At 38.1% G+C, this 19,103-nt stretch overlaps 1 protein-coding gene across 5 annotated transcripts in view; it reads left to right on the top strand.

Annotated features, from left to right (window-relative positions):
* Window positions 1-13,446, top strand: part of Agtr1 (angiotensin II receptor type 1) — a 32,118-nt gene extending 18,672 nt beyond the window's left edge. For 3 of the 5 annotated variants that reach the window (XM_010625281.3, XM_010625283.3, XM_010625284.3), the window contains one exon: window positions 11,644-13,446. In XM_010625281.3, the coding sequence (XP_010623583.1) occupies window positions 11,691-12,770 (1,080 nt within the window). In that variant the 5' untranslated portion in view covers window positions 11,644-11,690 and the 3' untranslated portion in view covers window positions 12,771-13,446. Of the gene's footprint in view, window positions 1-3,545; window positions 3,617-8,221; window positions 8,293-11,643 lie in introns of those variants that run through there. The other 2 variants (XM_010625280.2, XM_033759700.1) reach the window with 2 other exon arrangements.
* Window positions 13,447-19,103: the final 5,657 nt, after the last annotated feature.

The following is a 19,103-nucleotide window of genomic DNA, read 5'->3' as shown; positions in this document are numbered from 1 at the left end:
TTTTTTTGAGACAGGGTCTCACCATGTAGTTCAGACTGCTCTGGAACTCACTGTGTAGCCCAGGCTGGTCTCAAACTCACAGCAATCCTCCTGCCTCAGACTCCCGAGTGCTGGGATTATAGGTGTGAACCGCCACGCCCGGTGTACCCAATTGGTTTTAATCCCATTTTAAAGATAAGGAAATTAAGGCCAAAAAGTGAGTAAATTAGTGAATCACATGGGTAATCAGAGGTAGGGCAAGGACCTTAGCCCTGACCTTTGTGAGTGCAAAGCTTGTAGTAGGATTATTTCCTACAAGCAGACAGCTGATGAATTGCTAACATTAGCTTTTAAGCTTCTAAATGCTGAATATATATCTCTTGGTATATAGATTAGCTTTCCACTCTAGTGACTCACTAAACTTGTTTTTATTGTTATGTAGTCTCTCCATACTGAATGTATGCACGGAGAGAAAAACTATTTCAAACACACAGTATTCTTCCAAGGTCAAGGTAGAAGCTTGGCAGTATCATTCCAGTTTGTCAGATCAAAGTCCAGTGAAGATTTAATGAATTGTTTGTGGTCTCAGTTTCTTGCAAGGCAAAAAAAGAGACCCCTAGGACCCTCATCACAAAATCTAGGTCAATGTTTGTTCTAAGCTTTTTTTTTTTTTCAGTACTTTCAACAAAATACAATTTTTATATTTTATTTGTACATATTTGCAGTAAATAATGATTATATCCCTTGTGGGGAGTTGTTTTGTGTACATAACATATATTAATTTTTTCATCCCTTCTGCTCCCTTCCTCCCCCATCTCTTGATTCCCTTCCCATTTGACAAATATCTATCTTGCTACTTCCTATTATCTGTATTTTATTTTGCTGTTTCTTTATCTATTGTGTTTCTCATATGAGAAAAACCATATGATATTTAATCCTTTTAATCCTACAGTAAACTGAAATCCCACTCTTCCAATTCTTAAATTATGCTGCTCCTTCACTCAGTGCTTTTAGTTTTACATATTAAGATTTAACATCAGCATTCACCATATCTTTTCACTCCTAACTTTGAGTGTTTCTGTCTGACTGCTTCTTTATTTTTGTACTTTCTAGGCTTTTTCTTCATTTCTGTTTTACCCTGATTATCCAGGACAGACTACATACATCTTTTGAAAGCTCTGATGTTCTCAATGAAAAGACCTTGTAAATGACCTTGTTTATCTCCACCGAGTTACATATCACGACTTCAAATGCCTCACTAAAATGTTACTCATTTGGCATCAGTATACAGAAAAGACTGCACCCTCTGATAAGATGTTCAGTGATGTTTTCATAGTAAGAGAATAGAGTTCTTAATGGGAAAAGGAGGGAAATATAATTTCCTCTGATTTAGCTGGTCTTTCAAACATTGTGGTGCTTTTTTCATAGAACTACACTATCAGGAGCTTGAAGATAAACTACCAGAAGAACCAATAAACTATTAATATTGTGACCTTATGTGTGTGTATTGGGGAAGGGGCTTGCAAGAAAATCAAGCTTAATAACTAAACTCTTTGGTTGCCAAATCTCCAAAAAGTATCATTTGTTCTACACTTATGTATCATTTCCTCCCCCACACTTTTCTCTACTTGGTTTAATTGTGAACTTTGATGACATGTTATGCATTTAATGTGCTGCTCCTTGTAAAAAAAAAAAATTTAAACGAAAGCTGAATTTATACTCAAATACTACAAAATGAGTTCGACCCTAAGGGAGCAGATGGCCACTCTCCGGCTCCCACTGGAATATGTCTGTGGTGATAGTGCCACCAGGGGGCAGGGTTTGACTTCCGGAGGAGGTGGCTTCCTCCCTCTGGTGCAGGCCTTGGGGTCACCACAATAGCCATAGAGTCCTTGAAGTTTCTATGATGAAGCCACTCAGAGTCTCTCTGCCAGTGTATTTGTGTAGATTTCTGACATTCTAGAAAATTCTCAGAATCTATCTTTTAGTTTTCCTGAGAAGACATAAAACATGAAGCAAATCTACCAATAAAATGCAGTGTATAGTTAACTTATCCCATATAAAAGCTGCAAAATATCAAAATTTTTTAAAAAGTACAGGCCAGGGCAGAGTTTCTCAATAGTAGCACACTGACATTTTGGGCTAGATGTTTACCATGCATGGTAACATAATTAGCATTATTGCTTGTCTTTAAGTATTAGGTGCTAATAATCCCCTTTCCTATCCCTTCCCCTGTTTTAAAAATGAAAAATGTGTCCACATATTGCTAAATGGCCTGCTTGAGAATTATGCCTGCTTGAGATACACTGGAATAGATTATGAATAGATGACACTGCAAAAAATAAAAATACTAATAATAGAAGCTTTGAAATATTACTTATAAGATGTCAGAAATGGAAAGACCTGCTCTCTAAGCCTATTGTCTCATCTTAAAAATAGAAATGACAATGTCTTCCATCAAAGGGTGCTTACAAAGATTAAAGCAATTAACACAATACTTGGCACACAGTAAATATTCATTTAATCATAAATGATAAATAGGATTGTTAGTATTAAGCCATCATTATGTCCTTTCAATTATAAATCAGAAACCTACAGAAATACAGAGAAAAATAAAACAATTTTACATTACATAAGCTTACTTGAACACCTTGTGCTCAGTTATATAGCTAAAAAAGATTAAATTGACTTTCTTTCCACTTACATAGCTAATTATCTCAAGAATACCCTATTTTCCTTTAGGTGAAGGTCAGAGAGCAATAATTCTTGCATCCCGAATGTCTAACATGTAGGTAATGATGAAGAAATAAAATTTTTAAGTACTTTGGAGGATTTCTATGTATAGAGAAGTTCTATGTAAATATTTCTCTGAGAGGAGGCTTTCACTCTCAATTTATTTATAGACTTCTATCTTACAGGAGATAAAAACAGAAATTAATTGGGCAGGAAAAATAAGCAAAAGATTTCAAACAGCCATGATCTTCAGCTGGAATGAAGTAACTGCCAAGATTTTGAAACCGCAGAAGAAGTTCAGCCAAAAATGTTTGTTTATGAAAACTAGAATGTGTTAGATATTTCCATCATACCAGCTTATCATTTGAAATTTCTGCTGCCTCAGATGAAATTGTACTTTTTCTGTTTCCTACTACTAGGTTCCCTCCCTAACCACAGTTGCTTTCTGGTTGGAAGTTTGCAACTTGGGGAGAACAGGAACAGAATCAGCTTAGCTAGCCAGAAGGACAAGAGGAGAGTTTTAACATCTTATGAAAAAAGGGTAGCACTGACAAGCTTTTTGTTACAGCACAGCTCAGGAAGAGCAGAGTAGACGTTGACAGGTGACAACTTGAACAGTTTTGTTGATGGTGATAAAAGCAAACAGCCACTGTGAAAAGTGGAAGTGAGAAAAAGAGAAATTCCCACAGCAAAGTTAAAAACAAGAGGATACAGTGGTCTTGGCAGGACACAAAGTCTTAAAAAATATCCCCCTTTTCCTTCCACAGTTGCTGCTGTATGAGAATACACTGCTACACCATCCAGCCCTTCAAGGCAAAAATGCTATATTTTGCCAATTTACAAACCAAAAGATGCATCTGATTTTACATTTAGAGGAGGAACAAACTATCAGAAGGCAGAAAAGGTACATTATCTTATACAGCTCTCTTGAAAAGAGTTCATTTTAAACTCTCGCTCAGACTCACACAAAAGCAGGGAATACATTTTAATTTCAAATCTGATGTGTGATCTGGTAACTCACTTATTGCGAATGAAGTTTTCACAGGAAACAGCAGTCCCTGGTGTCTCATTTTATTTTTCAGTCGGCAAAGTGTCGTTTACCTTTTATTGGCCCAGCATCCATGCCTGTTGCCACAGGCTGTTTAATTAGAAAGCCCAACTAGCCCAACATAGAAAAGAAGTGGAGTCGCAAAAATGGTTGATAGAATGGTCGAAATTTTGTATCCCAATCAGTGGGGCAGTATCATTGTAATTCATATTTTTAAATTACATAGGATGTAAGAACACTTATCAAAGCAGTCCAGTATAAGCAGCTTTTTAGTAGTATTTTCCAGCTCCACTCCCCAAGTCCACCCCTTGCTCATACTTTAGCTTGGCTACTTCTTGCAGTTTCCTAAACTCTCCAAATTTGCTGGCAGGGGGAAATAGTCATTTACACCATAGTGTGAATTTGACAACAGCAACTAAAGCCCCAAGCCCTAGGAGCTCCACATACCTAATCAGGTTTGATGCATCTAACAATACTATGAACGAGACTGGACGAACACGTGCTTCTTCATCACCCACCATGAGCACCACTGTTAACACTTCCCAACTGGGGGAAATAAATCACAGGTGAAGTGAAAAGTCAGACCGCCCATAGGAAGCAAGTCCTATGTGCTGAATTCCCATCTTTTGGTCCCTGTCACTATTCTCTCTCCGCCACCTTAACCCTGGCTCTCCCCTGAGCCCCTGTGTTTTCTCCTCAAGGAGACCCTAGTTCTAATGGGGAGGGGGCCTGGAAGGTAAAGGAATTTTAGATACCCGTGAGTGGGTGTGAAGGGCATCCTACCGGATGACATCCTGCCGGACATACCTAGCTATGCCAGAGCTAAATGTTTAAAGCAAACGCAAGGTGTAATGAGTAATTCTTAAGCAGTACTTTCTCACATTTCAATTTCTGATGCTTTGTGAGGCCAAATTCAAACATTTTAGCTCGGAGTATTTTTGATGTGCATTGGGTTTGGTTGTGCCTATTAATCATGATTATCAGCATTTAAACTACATTTGCAAATCAAGATGCCCCAATGAAGTCTTTTTCAAATATTAGCCTGCATCCAAATTGCCAAGAGAGTTCATTAAACATAGCTTGCTGGACCCCACCTGCAGAGTTTCTGATTCAGTACCTCTTGGGTGGAGCCTGACATGTGCACTTCTAGCAAAGTCCTGAACTAATGTGAGGCTGCAGACACCAGCATTTATTAGAGACCTTGGTGAAGGAAGCACCTGTGCTGTGCTGTTCACTCCGACAGCCAGCCCAAGGCGGGAGGAGCCCTGGGAAAGTGGTTACTGAGATGTGTCAGATGCTGAAAGTACACTCCAGATTTTGAAGACATGTTACAAATAAATGCCAACAATTTTCATATTGAAATAATAATTCGGATATATTGGGTTATATAAAATGTGATCAAAATGAATTTCTCTTTATTAATGTGACCTAGAAAAATGTGAAGTACATGTGTGGCTCACATTATATTTCTTTGGACGGTACTGACCTGAAGAATCAAAACACAGAAGACAGTGGGGATCACAGAGGACTCAGATCTCCAAATCTTTAAATACTTAGGGACAAAGAAAATATGTCTGCTTCCAGATTTGACCTAAGAGCCCCTGCTTGGACCCAAATATTTGGCACCACATTTTTAAATGTAGAGCCTATATACCATGTCTCCTTCCACCTTTTTCCGGTGTTAATCAAGTACCTCATTGTAATTCTTAAAGACATTTGAGTATGAGAGTGAAAAATATTTCTGAATATAAAAATGTCATTACTCTTTTTAAAAACTGAGCTTTCAGCAGGGCATGGTGGCGCAGACCTGTAATCCCAACACTGGGGAGGCTGAGGCAGGAGGATCACTATGAGTTCGAGACCAACCTGGGCTACATAGTGAGTTCCAGGTCAGTCTCAACTACATACTGAGACCCTGTCTCAAAAAAAAAAAAAAAAAAGACGGAACTTTCTTTAATCAAATTCATTTGTCTTACCCTTGATTATAAAATGGCTACGTGTCTCAAAAGGCTTTTATGTATTCCAAAGATCTCACTTTTTAACTCTATCAGTGATGAGATAAAAATGAGAACAGGGGTTGGTATTCCCATTCTAAATATTTTGTAATATTTAGGGAGTAACAAAATAAGGGGTTAAATGCCCAGTGTAGATGGTGTGGCTGGCTAGTGGCAGGGCAGATTCTGCCAGGACTCCAGGCCAGTGCTTTTCTGCTGTGCTTCAATTTTCACAATTTTAATGGTAAAGGAAGTAAATAATATCTGATAGCAGGTAGGCAGTCTAATCTAGGGTATATACAGAAAAGATTTTGAGAGAAAACTAAGCTCATAAATGCAAATTAAAAACGTTTCCAGATTAAATGAGTGTTGTATGCCCAAGGGTAAGTTTCACAAGTTGCCGCTATCCAGATTCTCAGTTTCCTAAGGAAGTTCACTTCCACCGAAAAGAGACACCCAGCCAAATATTACAAAACCTGAGAAGGCAAATTCCTCAAAAGAGTATCCACAGATCAACAATGAGAATCTATACCAAGGAGCAATTAGGTAGAGACTCAACATACCAATGCTGAAAATGTTTGAAGAAATAAAGGAAAATATAGACCATAGAATATGAACAGAAAGCTAAAAAATAAGGATAAAATAGTTTTACAAAAAAACAAGTAGACTCCTTAAAAGTTTTAGCACCAGTGTCTGAGTGAATAAATTCACAAATGAATATACACTCGCAGTCGCTCTCTTTAGCATTGCTGGAGAGGAGCACACAGAAAGAGAAGCAAATGGCTTCTGAAGCCTGAATGATAAAATAACTGCAATAAAGAAAATGGTTTTGAACAGAGTGTTCACTGAGCTGTCTAACTCTACAAGCAAATGACTTACAAATACCGGACTGCTCTTTTTGATATTTGAGAGAGATACTTTGATAGAAAATGATTCTAAAATGTAATTACTTGATCTTTTAGTTCTATCTTTATTATCATAGGAAATCATGGACTATTTTTTTTCTTTAGATTACAAATTCATTTAAACAGCAGCTTGTAATGAACAATTTAATTAGATTGGTTTCAGCTTGCCTAAAAGCTTAAGAAGGTATTAATATTATAATCAGAAAAGCAGGGAAAATATTTTTAGAATGAAAAGAAAGAAAATCGTCCTTATCGTGCTTGTTTTGAGGATTCAGGAAGCTGTGAAGGAATACAAGGTAATTCCTAAAAAAGTAAACAGTGACTAAAGGTAGCCTGGCAACAATAAGCAAATTCCTATGTTTGCAGCAGACGGAAGGTTCCCAGCACATTTGTTCAGCTGTTTAGGACTATTTTTATCTATACTTCTGAAAAACAACAGCTTGACATTTTTAGCCTTTTAACAAAAAAGGTTTACCAATGATAAACCATTTTTTAAAATATATGCTTTCCTTACCAATGGCTGTTCTCAGTAAATTGTTCCCTGAGTAAATTCTTCGAAAAAGAATGGTAAGGTTAAAATAAAACACATCTACACTTGCTGTCTGAAAGACACATCCAGTACTTTCATGTTATCTCATTTACTTCCTACAGTTATCATGCACAATAAGAGTCACTATTCTCATCTTATAGATGAGGAAACTAAGGCTCACATTCAGAGAAATGCAGCGACTTACCCAGAGCCACATATATAATGACAAGTGGCACAACACAGTTTGATTAAAAATGTGTTGACTCCAAACTTATCTTCCCGCAAGGCTAACTGGTGCTACAGAATTCATGTAAACCACAGAGCTTAAATAAAAGTTATAGCAAGACCCAGAAATAGGAAAAAGTGGGAAGAGGTAGATCTTCCTGGTGGTTCTTTAAAATTAATATTAAATGAATAAAAAAATTAATACATATTACTGAGGTACTATGTAATGTTCCAATATATGTATTTATTTTGTAATGTTTACATCAGGTGAAATAAGTATGTCTCATCAAGTGTTTTTCATTTTTTTATGATGAAAACATTCCAAATCCTTTCTTCTTGCTATTTGAGGTTATATAACACATGATCATTATTTTATCACCTTACTGTGCAGTGAAGCGCTAGAACTTCTTAGTCCTGTCTGTCATTTGGCACCCAGGGACTGCTGCGCTTTTCCTGTGCTCTACCTGCCCCTAATCTTCCTAGGAAGAGAAGCAAGATGTAACTGAAATAGAATGTTTTCTCTAGGGCTCTGAATTGCGGCTCAGAACATCTTTCTCTTCAGTTTCTTGCCAAAACACGGTTCTTCCACTTCAAAAACAAAGGATCCCCATGGTTTCCCACTAGTTTGTTCTCAGTCTAAAGCTGCTGCCGATCATCAGAAATCTCCTTTTTCTCTTCGCTACGAACCGTGTTTCTCTGGGAAAGCTTATAGTGATAACAAAATGGCCCATGTCACCCTCATATCCAGAAATGCCCAGAGCACATCCAACACCTCCAAAACAGTTACATAACATCTGTAAACTTTCAGGGGCCGTTTCCCAGTGATGATCCTGCAGAAGTTGGTGAGAAGGGGTCGTTTCAAGGGAAGTCTCTACTCAGGTTGGCCGGTTTCATATTTTTACCATTCTGTTTCCCTTGCACCCTCAGGAATCCAAGTGCTTTCTTTTATTCCTTTCCCCTTCCTGCACCCTAGTACTCTGTACTCAGTGACAAAGACAAAACATCCCCCAAGCCTCTGTGTGGTATAACCTTCCACACATGAGAAAGAATTCTGTCTTTAAGGCTTTTATTTCCAACAGCTAGACTTGAACACTACAAAGGAAAAGAGTGACTGATTTTTTTCATTTTGCATCCTCGACACCTGCACACAGTAGGTGTTCAGTGGCCACATGACAGACAAATGAATACCTGCTGCATATGCTCCTTGCACTTCTACCTCCCTGTTCTTGCTCCCTTTCCATCCCCTACCATTTATCTCCCTCTTTCCTCCACTCTTAAGTATGACAAAGTTTGTTTCCTTATTAAGCAGGCAGTCATAGTCATTCTACACATGCTTAGCTAAAATGTTCTTCTAATTAGTACATTCACCACTGTGTCCAGATTCTCAAGTGATACGCTCACTAAGATGATAAATACCTCACTAGTTTTCAGGGTTGATCCCCCACCTGGTCTGAAGCAACCTTTTGCACATTCAACACTAGTCATTGTGAATTGGCGGGAACAGAAGAAGGCACTGACCTCAGCTTTGAAGAAGTTGGATTTCAAAACTATGCTTATAAATCAGCCTCTCAAATGCAAACTTTTCCCCTATTCTATTCTATTATGAATGCTGGTTACAGTTTCAGACTAGTCAATAAAATTATCCTCTCTCCAAATACGGGATTGGTAGAACCATCCTGATTGTGTGCCCGCAAAACAGGGTCAAAAGGGAAAAGAGGGAAGAAAGGAAAATCTCCTTCCTGCTTTGGGATTCTAATATAGCCAGTGTAGTTCTTTCTATCTCATAGAGTCTTCATACTCAGAACCAAAGATTTATTTTAAAATTAATTTTATGGGTACATTTTATGGACACAATATAATGACATTCATCATTGGAAATCTGTGCCTTTATGTAGTATACCTTGGCAGAACCAAAGATTTACCTCAGTTTTCAGTTTTGGCATTCAACCAGACCCTTTTCAACTATTAAGTTTCCTTAACTTTGAAATTGCTAATTTTTTTTTCCTAAACAAAATCCAGCTGATCAAACCTCGATGTTAGGAGGATAACAAATAGGTGAATTAATCCATATTAAGACATGAGTGACTTTTAGCCCATAAACCTTTTATGAAATAATTAACTTTTAGTGGAGAATATTTGCCTAAGGAAATTATACTTCTAAATTGGAATATATTCAATAACTGTAATAAAATGAGTGGAAGAGTCCACAAGGCATACAAAAGTCCTTCTAAGTGAGAAGCAACTAGCTGTATCTCCCTAGAAGGCTAGTCCTACGCTCTGTTAAATTAGTCCCTCTTTTCTTCTTGTTTTCTAAACCACACATTTGTGAAAGCACCAAAAGAAATTTTTTTGCCTGTTTGTTTTGTTTTTGTTTTTTTATTTGTAGTGAGGCTAAAGTGGACACAGAGTAGTTATGTGAGACTCTATAAAAGAGCAGGCTATAAAATAATTTCATAAGCCTCACAGAAATTAGTCTCGATACTCTCTATAGCATCGAAGTTAACTATTGTCCACTCATTCATTTGACCACACACTGTCATTCCTGAGGTCTTTGTCAACTGCCTCCTGGACTGTACCAGTAGTAAACAGGATGATTCAAACTGGCCTCCCCTCAAGCAGCTGACAGACCATTGAGGAACACAGATATGATTAAAGTATCAAAATCTGCATCCAGAGTTCCAAAGCAACTAACGAAAGTTGAAAGAACTTTCCACAAAATGTAACAGGTGACACCGATGTTTCCATGAGCAAAAGAAGCAAAGGATTAGGGTTGTATAAAGTTGAGTGCAAAATGAAAAGATGATGAGGCCACGGAACCAAATACTTGGATAGGAAGAATAGCATTACTTACTTGGAGAAGGCATCTTCAACCTCCTTCCCAGGATGGACTTTTTGATGGACGTAGATGGCACAGAATGTGTTCATTTTCCAAATCACATAAATGATCTATTTGATTTTTGATTATCTAAAATATGGAAGCAAATATTTGCAGAAGTCCTTGTAGAGCTCTTTCCTGCACATCTGACTCTTCCTAAAATCCCGAAGAACTGCTGCTGTTCAAGCACTCACCAAAGATAAGCCTTGCTGATTATCCTAGCCTAATCTGTTCATTTGACAGCCTCGCTATACAAAGGGTTACTTCAGAGTTAACTCCAGATGTGGCTAGCAGGAGCGCAATGGAGAGGTTCAGAGATTTTTACGAGACTGAGTTGAAGTTAAAGAATAAACAGTTACTGCCTGTAGAGGCTAGGAAAACCATGGCAAGAATGGTATTTCCCAAAATACTGAGCCCTTCCTCTTACCCATTTTAAATCTATTCCTACAATGACCCACTTCTCAGTAACCTCAAAGCACTTACTCTTACTATTTAAAGGATAATACTAAAAATTTCTATACCTAAATGGAGGGTGAGATGAAAAAAGTGGTTTAAATAATAAGATACAGTTGTGTCATACTTCTCATATTAAAGATAAATTAACATCACTTTACCTCAGAAATAATTTTCAAATTGTTCCGAATAATTCATTTAATTCAGTAATGTTTTTCAATATTTTGAATATATTTTGAATCAACTGGAAAGGGAGAATTTACTTACAGAAAAAAATGCAAAAGGATCTGGACAGTTTTCATATAGGATGTCACTTCTCTTTATCTGGAAAACATCATTCCCTATATAGACAATATGTTCTAAAAATTACATATATTGTATGTGTGAGTTTTTTGTAGTACTTTTGGTTAAATTTAGGGCATTGCACAGAACTACATCCCTTCAGAGGTTTTTGTTTGTTTGTTTGTTTTGTTTTGTTTTGTTTCCTTTTTTAATTTGAGACAGGCTCTTGCTATGGAGTTTCCGCTGGCTTTGAACTCTCTATGTAGCCCAGGCTGATCTCTCAAAATCACAGTGATCTTTCTGTCCAGCCTTCCCAGTGCTGGGATCACAGGCGTGTGCCACCACACTCGGCTCTTTTTTATTGGAGACAGAGTCTCGCTGTTTCCAAGGTTGGACCAGAGTTTATCACTATCCTCACTCTGAGTGCTGGAGGAGGTGCAAACCACCTGACCTAACTTATAATTTTCAACTTTATAAATTCACAATGTTTCTTCAGAAAATGTGATCTAAATTGTTTTTCTTAAGACTAAATTTGAGTTACTGGATTTAAGATTGAGAAGCTTACTGTTTACATGTGCCAATCTAGATATTTTACCTTTTTATTTTTATTCTTTTTCCAGGATCATTTGGTGTAGTGCCTGAGACTAAATCGACTGAGGAGATCAAAATGATTCTCAACTCTTCTACCGAAGATGGTATTAAAAGAATCCAAGATGACTGCCCCAAAGCTGGAAGGCACAATTACATATTTGTCATGATCCCCACGTTATACAGTATCATCTTTGTGGTGGGAATATTTGGAAACAGCCTGGTGGTGATTGTCATTTACTTTTACATGAAACTGAAGACGGTAGCAAGTGTTTTTCTTCTGAATTTAGCACTGGCTGATATATGCTTTCTGCTGACTCTGCCACTGTGGGCTGTGTACACTGCTATGGAATACCGCTGGCCCTTTGGCAATTACCTATGTAAAATAGCTTCTGCTAGCGTCAGCTTCAACCTGTATGCCAGTGTGTTTCTCCTCACCTGTCTTAGCATCGATCGCTACCTGGCTATCGTTCACCCAATGAAGTCTCGCCTTCGACGCACAATGCTTGTTGCCAAAGTTACCTGCGTCATAATTTGGCTGCTGGCTGGCTTGGCCAGTTTGCCAGTTGTCATTCACAGAAATGTATTTTTCATTGAGAACACCAACATCACGGTTTGTGCTTTCCATTACGAGTCCCAAAATTCCACCCTCCCCATAGGCCTGGGCCTGACCAAAAATATACTGGGTTTCATGTTTCCTTTTCTGATCATCCTTACGAGTTATACTCTGATTTGGAAGGCCCTAAAGAAGGCTTATGAAATTCAGAAGAACAAGCCAAGAAATGATGATATTTTTAAGATAATTATGGCGATCGTTCTGTTCTTTTTCTTTTCTTGGGTTCCCCACCAAATATTCACCTTTTTGGACGTATTGATCCAGCTGGGCATTATACACGACTGTAAAATTTCAGATATTGTGGACACTGCCATGCCCATTACCATTTGCATAGCTTATTTTAACAATTGCCTTAACCCTCTTTTTTATGGCTTTCTGGGGAAAAAATTTAAAAAATATTTTCTCCAGCTTCTGAAATACATTCCCCCAAAGGCCAAATCTCACTCAAACCTATCAACAAAAATGAGCACACTTTCCTACCGCCCTTCAGATAATGTAAGCTCATCTGCCAAGAAGCCAACGCAGTGTTTTGAGGTGGAGTGATATGTTCAAAGCCTGTCTGTAAAGTGATCTTGTGAAAGAAGGAGCCCGAAAATCATTCCTCTACAGTGCTTCACTACCAAAGCAGCATTAGCTACGTGGAGTGGACTGCAGCTGCTTACCTAAAGCTCTGAACAAAAGCTTTGCTTTCCCTTTACAACAACAAACAAGAAGTCACATTTTGCATTAAATAGGCAATGGCCGCTCAAGAATGTCAGAAACTGAATGCTCGTGTTGACTGGAAAATTTTACTGGCAGAAATGGAATCTCCCCATTCTTTTCTCGTTCCATTATTTTTGACCTCCACATAAAGGTGTTTAGAATTTGTTAAACCGTCAGACAAGCAAACAGGAGATCAGAGCTCAGGATTATTCTGCCCAGTTTCCAATGGGAATAAAACTTTTGTGTCTGCTTAGCTTTTATCAACTGTGACCGACTTGTACCTGCTTCTACACAATTTGTACAAAGACTCACTAAGCAAGAGTTACTATATTTCAGAACTTTCTGTGAAATCCAGCCAGTGTCTTAAAGACTCACACTGCCAAAACATTGCCAGCAAAGTGGCTTATTTGTATAATGGTGTTACTGACATCACACATAAAAGTTAAACTACTTGTAAAGTTGTTACTCTGTCCCAGGTCTGTCTTCCTAGTCATATTAATTTTATTTCATAGCTGAGAAATGTATATAATTTGTGGTTAAAAAGATTATAGATAATTAAGAATGCTTTACTGTTTTTAAAAAGTATATATTCTACAAATATATGTATATGTATATCTATGTCTCTTAACTGTTGTTGTTTGATTGCAATTTGACATATATTTACCTTGAAATAAAGTAATTTAATCTTGACATATCTAATCTTCATTACTTAAATGATAAATTATTGTATTCAGTTGTAAATATTTTCATTTAAAGTTTAATATAACTAATAATTTAACATTTAGTTATAGATTTTTGTACCACTATACACATGTACATATATAAATTATGACACTGAATCATAATGTAGATAGAACTTGGTATACAGACTTTTCATTTAGCATAATAGCATCTTAGTCTCCTACCGCATTAAATGTTTTTCTAAATCATTTTAATTTCTGTACAATGTTACAAAATTCAGACATATCCTAATATTGTTAGCCAGTCACCGAATTGGAACATTTAGTTTTTTTCTAATTTTTTCAGTATCATAAAAGCGAGCCCCAGGAAATTCCAAATATCTGCTGTGAAGGACAGGATCCCTGAGGGCAGAGAAGAAAGTAAATCAGGAAAAAGTGAGATAGAAGACTAAGAAGTAGACAGGAGGCTGCCTGACACCCTGGGGTGCGGACTTCCAGGGTAAAGTTTCCTGAATTATTGCTATGTGCTTTACACCACGAAACCATAGAAGAAGTGAGGACCCTATGCCATCAAGGGCCAAAATACACAGCCTGCATTCTGTCTGGACTCCCCGACAGACAGGAACCTGGATCCTCTCCACGTGTCAGGGAGCGACAGTCAAAACATCCACCCTGTCCGGGGCCATGGCAGAGCCTTCATTCATCCTGCCAACCCATCCGGCTTGAGAAATGTAACTGAGTTTGAAACCTGAATTCCCATCATTAGAAAGAGCCAGTCTTAGAAATCTGACTGGCCTTGTTTTTTTTTTCATAAAGATTTTGCATTTTTTTCATACAGTTTACAATGAGCAAATTTAGCTTTCATAATATTCATTTCCAAATCATTCATACACAAGCTTTAGATAAATAAATCTCTAAGAGTTTAAAGACCTTAAGATTTACCCTTCAAGCAATGTGATAGGAAAATATTTATCTAGACACACAAGAGATGTAAATTTGATGAATAAATGATGTTAATTCTGAAACTATTAAAAGTGAGTTTGCTATTATGAATGCTTTGCTTCAAGAATCCAAATGATGATGAGGCATTTATGCCTTCGGGCCATGACATATAAAGCTTCTTTTGAAGAACTAAACAAGATGACAAATAGAGAGTTTGGCAGAACCTCCCAGTGAATTGGGATATATCTCATGGAACTTCTTTTCCAGGCCTGATGAAGCTCTGCTACACCATATGGGCACACACACTTGCTAAATGACAATGTCCCACATATAAACAAATAAGCTTCAGTCCTCCAGAATGCAGGCAGATAGAAAGATGGCTGCTGCCTGCCAATAAGGAGAAGTCCTGGGAGGGTTCAGCATACAGAAGTCCGTCCTGTACACAAGCTGCTGCACAGACCTGCTGCAAATCAGCCAGCACTTGTTGACATAAGAACCCCCCGGAAGTGTGCCCCTTTTGACTGGTAGCCTCCTCCTAGCCACTGCTGCTACAGAGAAGTTTCCAAGGAGTTCTGACTACACAAAAAGCAAAATATATCAGCCAGAAAATATGCAGGCAATTCTCTTAACAAGCAACAAGTAACTAAACTACTTCTTTTTTTTTTTTGGTACCAGGGATGGAACTCGGGTCCTTGCACTTGAGAGGCAGGTGGCAGAACCACTGAGTTAAATCCCCAGCCCTGTCCTTATTCATTTACATACAAAGTAAGGAATGAGGATAAAGAACCTCTCCGTGGACCATACTGCCTTGAGTCCCCTTATCCACTCTACCTCCTCTGAGAAATACACCCTATTTCCCTTTGTGTGTGCACAATTAATGAAGAATCTGGATAGAGCTCCCCCTGCCCCAGCAGCCGACACATCTAATGAAAGATGTGAGACCTAACTAAATCAGCCCAGCATGTGCCTATGGCTGCAAGAGGATAGGTATATGACCTAAATTAACCTGATCGTAGTAAATCTGTGACCTTTGTCTTACCGGACAAAATGTTCATCCTTTTTCACGTGGAGACTAAATGGATATGAGGAGCTGTTACAACCATTTTATCACTCTAATGGGAGAGACAGGAAGTTCCAGGATTTCTCATGGAAAGCATAAGATTACACCCGAAGTGTTTTTTTAAACAATGGACAAAGAAATGGAGAAGAACCAAGGCTTTATGACATAGGTGGAAATTGACTTTCTAGGCCAGAAACAAAAACTACCCTCTAGACCTCTTTTTCCAAGCCAGATTTCTCTTTCTTTCTCAAGCCAGTTAGAGGATGGGTTTCTTATCAACATTATCCACGACAATCCAATTTTCTGTGAAATTATTATGGCTATCATTCATCAAATTCTTCCTATAGGATAAGGATAGGATTCTCTGCTTATATGCATTATATTATTTAGTCCTCATAACACCCATCCCTGTCAGTTCTGTTATTGCACAGTGAGAGAGAAAGAAGCTTAGGAATTTTGCATAATTGTTCCAGTGCAATGTAACAGAGATCCTGAAGTTAAAATTTTTACCCCGGCATTTTGACTGCAGAATCTGCCCTCTTATTTTCTAAACTACATTACTCTTCTTTGGACCCTTCCTCAAAAAAAAAAAAAATATAAACTATGAAACATGTAAGGCATTTCCAAAATATTGTCTATGCCTATTTGTTCAAAATTAATATAATATTTTACTTAGGCCCACATTTTCTGGATTCAAAGCTAGAATATCAATAGTCCTTGTCCATGAAAATTGGGCATAATAGAAAGGATTAATTGGCCTTACACAGCATAGCACTTTATTTTATGTTTATTGTAATTTGAATTTGGATGAGTTTATATTGGGTCTAGCAAGTAAACAGTCTACTACAACTGTTAACTGTCACAGTAATTCGTTAAATGCTCCAGTCCTTTGTGCAGCCAAGAATTTAGATAGCATTTATTAAATGGGAGAGGGAAGGAAATTCCTAAATTAATTTTCATGTCAAATTTTGCCTTCTTTCAGCCTAGTGGAGTAATTTTTTTAAAAAATATGATAGATGCCATTATATTCTGAGAAAGATTTCTATTTACACTATACAGTTTGGATTTGGCAATAGATTTTGATGAGGACTAAATTTGAAATAATGAAAACAAATGTAATTTATGCCACCCATACATGGAGACCTGAAGGATAAAGGTGGTAAGATCAAAGCCGTGAGTCTAGGAAACAGTTCCAACAGCATCATTGAAAGCCACCCCAAAATAGATTGTATTCAAGACAGAGTGAGGTTAAAAGTCGCAACAGAACAAATAAAGCATACTCACTGTTGCACCTTTTGCTTCTAGCCATAGAGCAGACAGAAAGGAGCAGGTGTGTAAAACATTTAAAAACAAGCAGTTGGGCCACAGGCACAGAGAATGACCATGACATGATAAAACTGAAGCCCAAGATGTATCAGAAAATAGTGATACAGCCTATCATGGGGGAAAGTTAGGCAAATAGATCTGTGATTCTTAATGAAAAGCATGCCCTTCAGGGTATAACTTGGCAATATCTAGATGAATGTTTATTGTCACAACTTGAGTTAGGATGTTATTGGCATCCAATGTATAGAGGTTAAAGGGTGTTGCAACCCACACAACAAGGAACTATGTTGTCCAAAATGTCAATAGTGCCAAGGATGAGAATCCCTGAGGGACATTTAAAAAAAGAAAGAAAAAAAAATATCACTTAAACCATATGAATTGTCTGCAGTGCATTGTGTTAAGTAATAAAGTGCTGGTCTCCTGATTTTTATAACCTACAAAGTGCTTCTTCCCCCTCTCTTTTTTCTGTGCTAGTCACCTCAGAGTGCATTGCACATGAACTTCATCCACATAACCTACTTTATGGGAAAACACTGTGGTTCAACAAAAATGTCATTTCTTCATATAAGTAGGCATTTATATTAATTTTATCCAAAAAATGGTATATTTAAAGTCAGTTGTGAGTGTTAGGAACAAAAGTAGTAGGAAGCAGGATGTAAGTAAAATGGTTAAACCCTCACTTCCACAGGAGACAAAAGAGAAGGTGTGGCTCCCACTGAGCAGCTAATACTCAGAAAAGACACAAGGTGCAGAAATGAAAGGGGAGCATGTGGTGCTACTGGCAGCTGCATCAGGATGCTCCAGAGTATCTTAGCATTTGATATGATTCTGATGAAAATTTTTATTGAACAAAACCAAAGTTTTATGTTTTTGTTTTTGTTTTTTAGTTTTATTAGCCAATATTTCCATAGAGGATTGAAATGCTTTTCAATGAAGAACACATTAAAACAGAGTAGCACAAAACAAGTCAAACAGAAAAAAAAGTCACAGAAAGGCTGAAACAAAACCCCTGACGGCAGGCAATATACTCTTGGTTCCTGAGCCTTCTGTAGCTGGAATGAAATGGCATCACTACACCTCCAAATCTTTAATTAAGTAAAGGCAGATTAGGATCCCAAGTGGAGTGCTCTGCTTGATGCAGAATTCCTAAGGAAACCTCTCACATGGGATCATGGAAGGAGGCATAGTATCACATAATGGACTATTTTAAGAAAAGTTTTTGGTGTTTTTTTTTTTAATTGAACTCTGACTCATGTGATTCCTTTGCAATGTTCATCCATAGAATCCAAGAACATTGCACCAATTCCATGAAGGTTGAAGAAGGAACATCATATGTAGTACTATGGAATGAAAACCATCCAATACTGCATTCAGAAGGACTCACGATGCCACTGTGGTGACAGCAGGAGATTTTGAGTCCCTTGAAGCCTTAGATGACATTGGTTGACACTCTCAGAGAAAGTTCAAAGTCTCCAGAATGTTCTAGAAGACTGGAGAGTTCCTCTAGTTCTAGCCAACTGCTTCCTACAGCTTAGGTTACAGACCATCTCGCTCTTCCAGGCTGTGTGATGCCCCTGTCCCACAGGATAGAGGCATGAGCTAGCTCCAATTACCTACACATGCAGGTGTACTCACACCGCACAACACAGAAACAGCACACTGCCATGCTTCAGCGGTAGAGAACACTCTCGGTTCCAAAAGTCCTCTATCTCTCTGGACATTTCTTTCCTGGACTTCCTGCAGTAGCGAGCTTCACCGCCATCCTACACATCACTCCTCTCCTTCTCCCTTCATTTTTGGCTTGCATCAACTCCTCCTGTGAGAACTCCAACTCATTACCTAGTTTCTCCCACAAGGCACAAACCATATCCATGCTACAAGACCCTACCTCAGGTCAAAACACGGTGGAACTTTTTTAACCATCCATAAGCAATCTGCCCGCACCAAGCACCAGTTGCCGCCAACTAAAAATGTTCAAGAGGAGAGGGGGTTGCCACTTCTTGCAGGAGGGGTCCCCTCTCGCTGTTGTTTTCGTGCCCCTCTCCCATTTCTTTTCCTCACCTCCACGTGAGAGGCCCAAAGAAGCCCCCAGTTCCCTCTTCCGTAAAGTGCTTTGTCTTTCTCAAGAGTCTTAACAACAGGGGGAAATGATAGAAAGTAGTTGAG

This window comes from Fukomys damarensis, unplaced genomic scaffold (assembly GCF_012274545.1).
Source record: "Fukomys damarensis isolate Sample0158 unplaced genomic scaffold, DMR_v1.0_HiC HiC_scaffold_37, whole genome shotgun sequence".
Taxonomy (NCBI): domain Eukaryota; kingdom Metazoa; phylum Chordata; class Mammalia; order Rodentia; family Bathyergidae; genus Fukomys; species Fukomys damarensis.
Note: the sequence above shows the minus strand (reverse complement) of the source record. Positions and strands in the feature narration are given on the sequence as shown.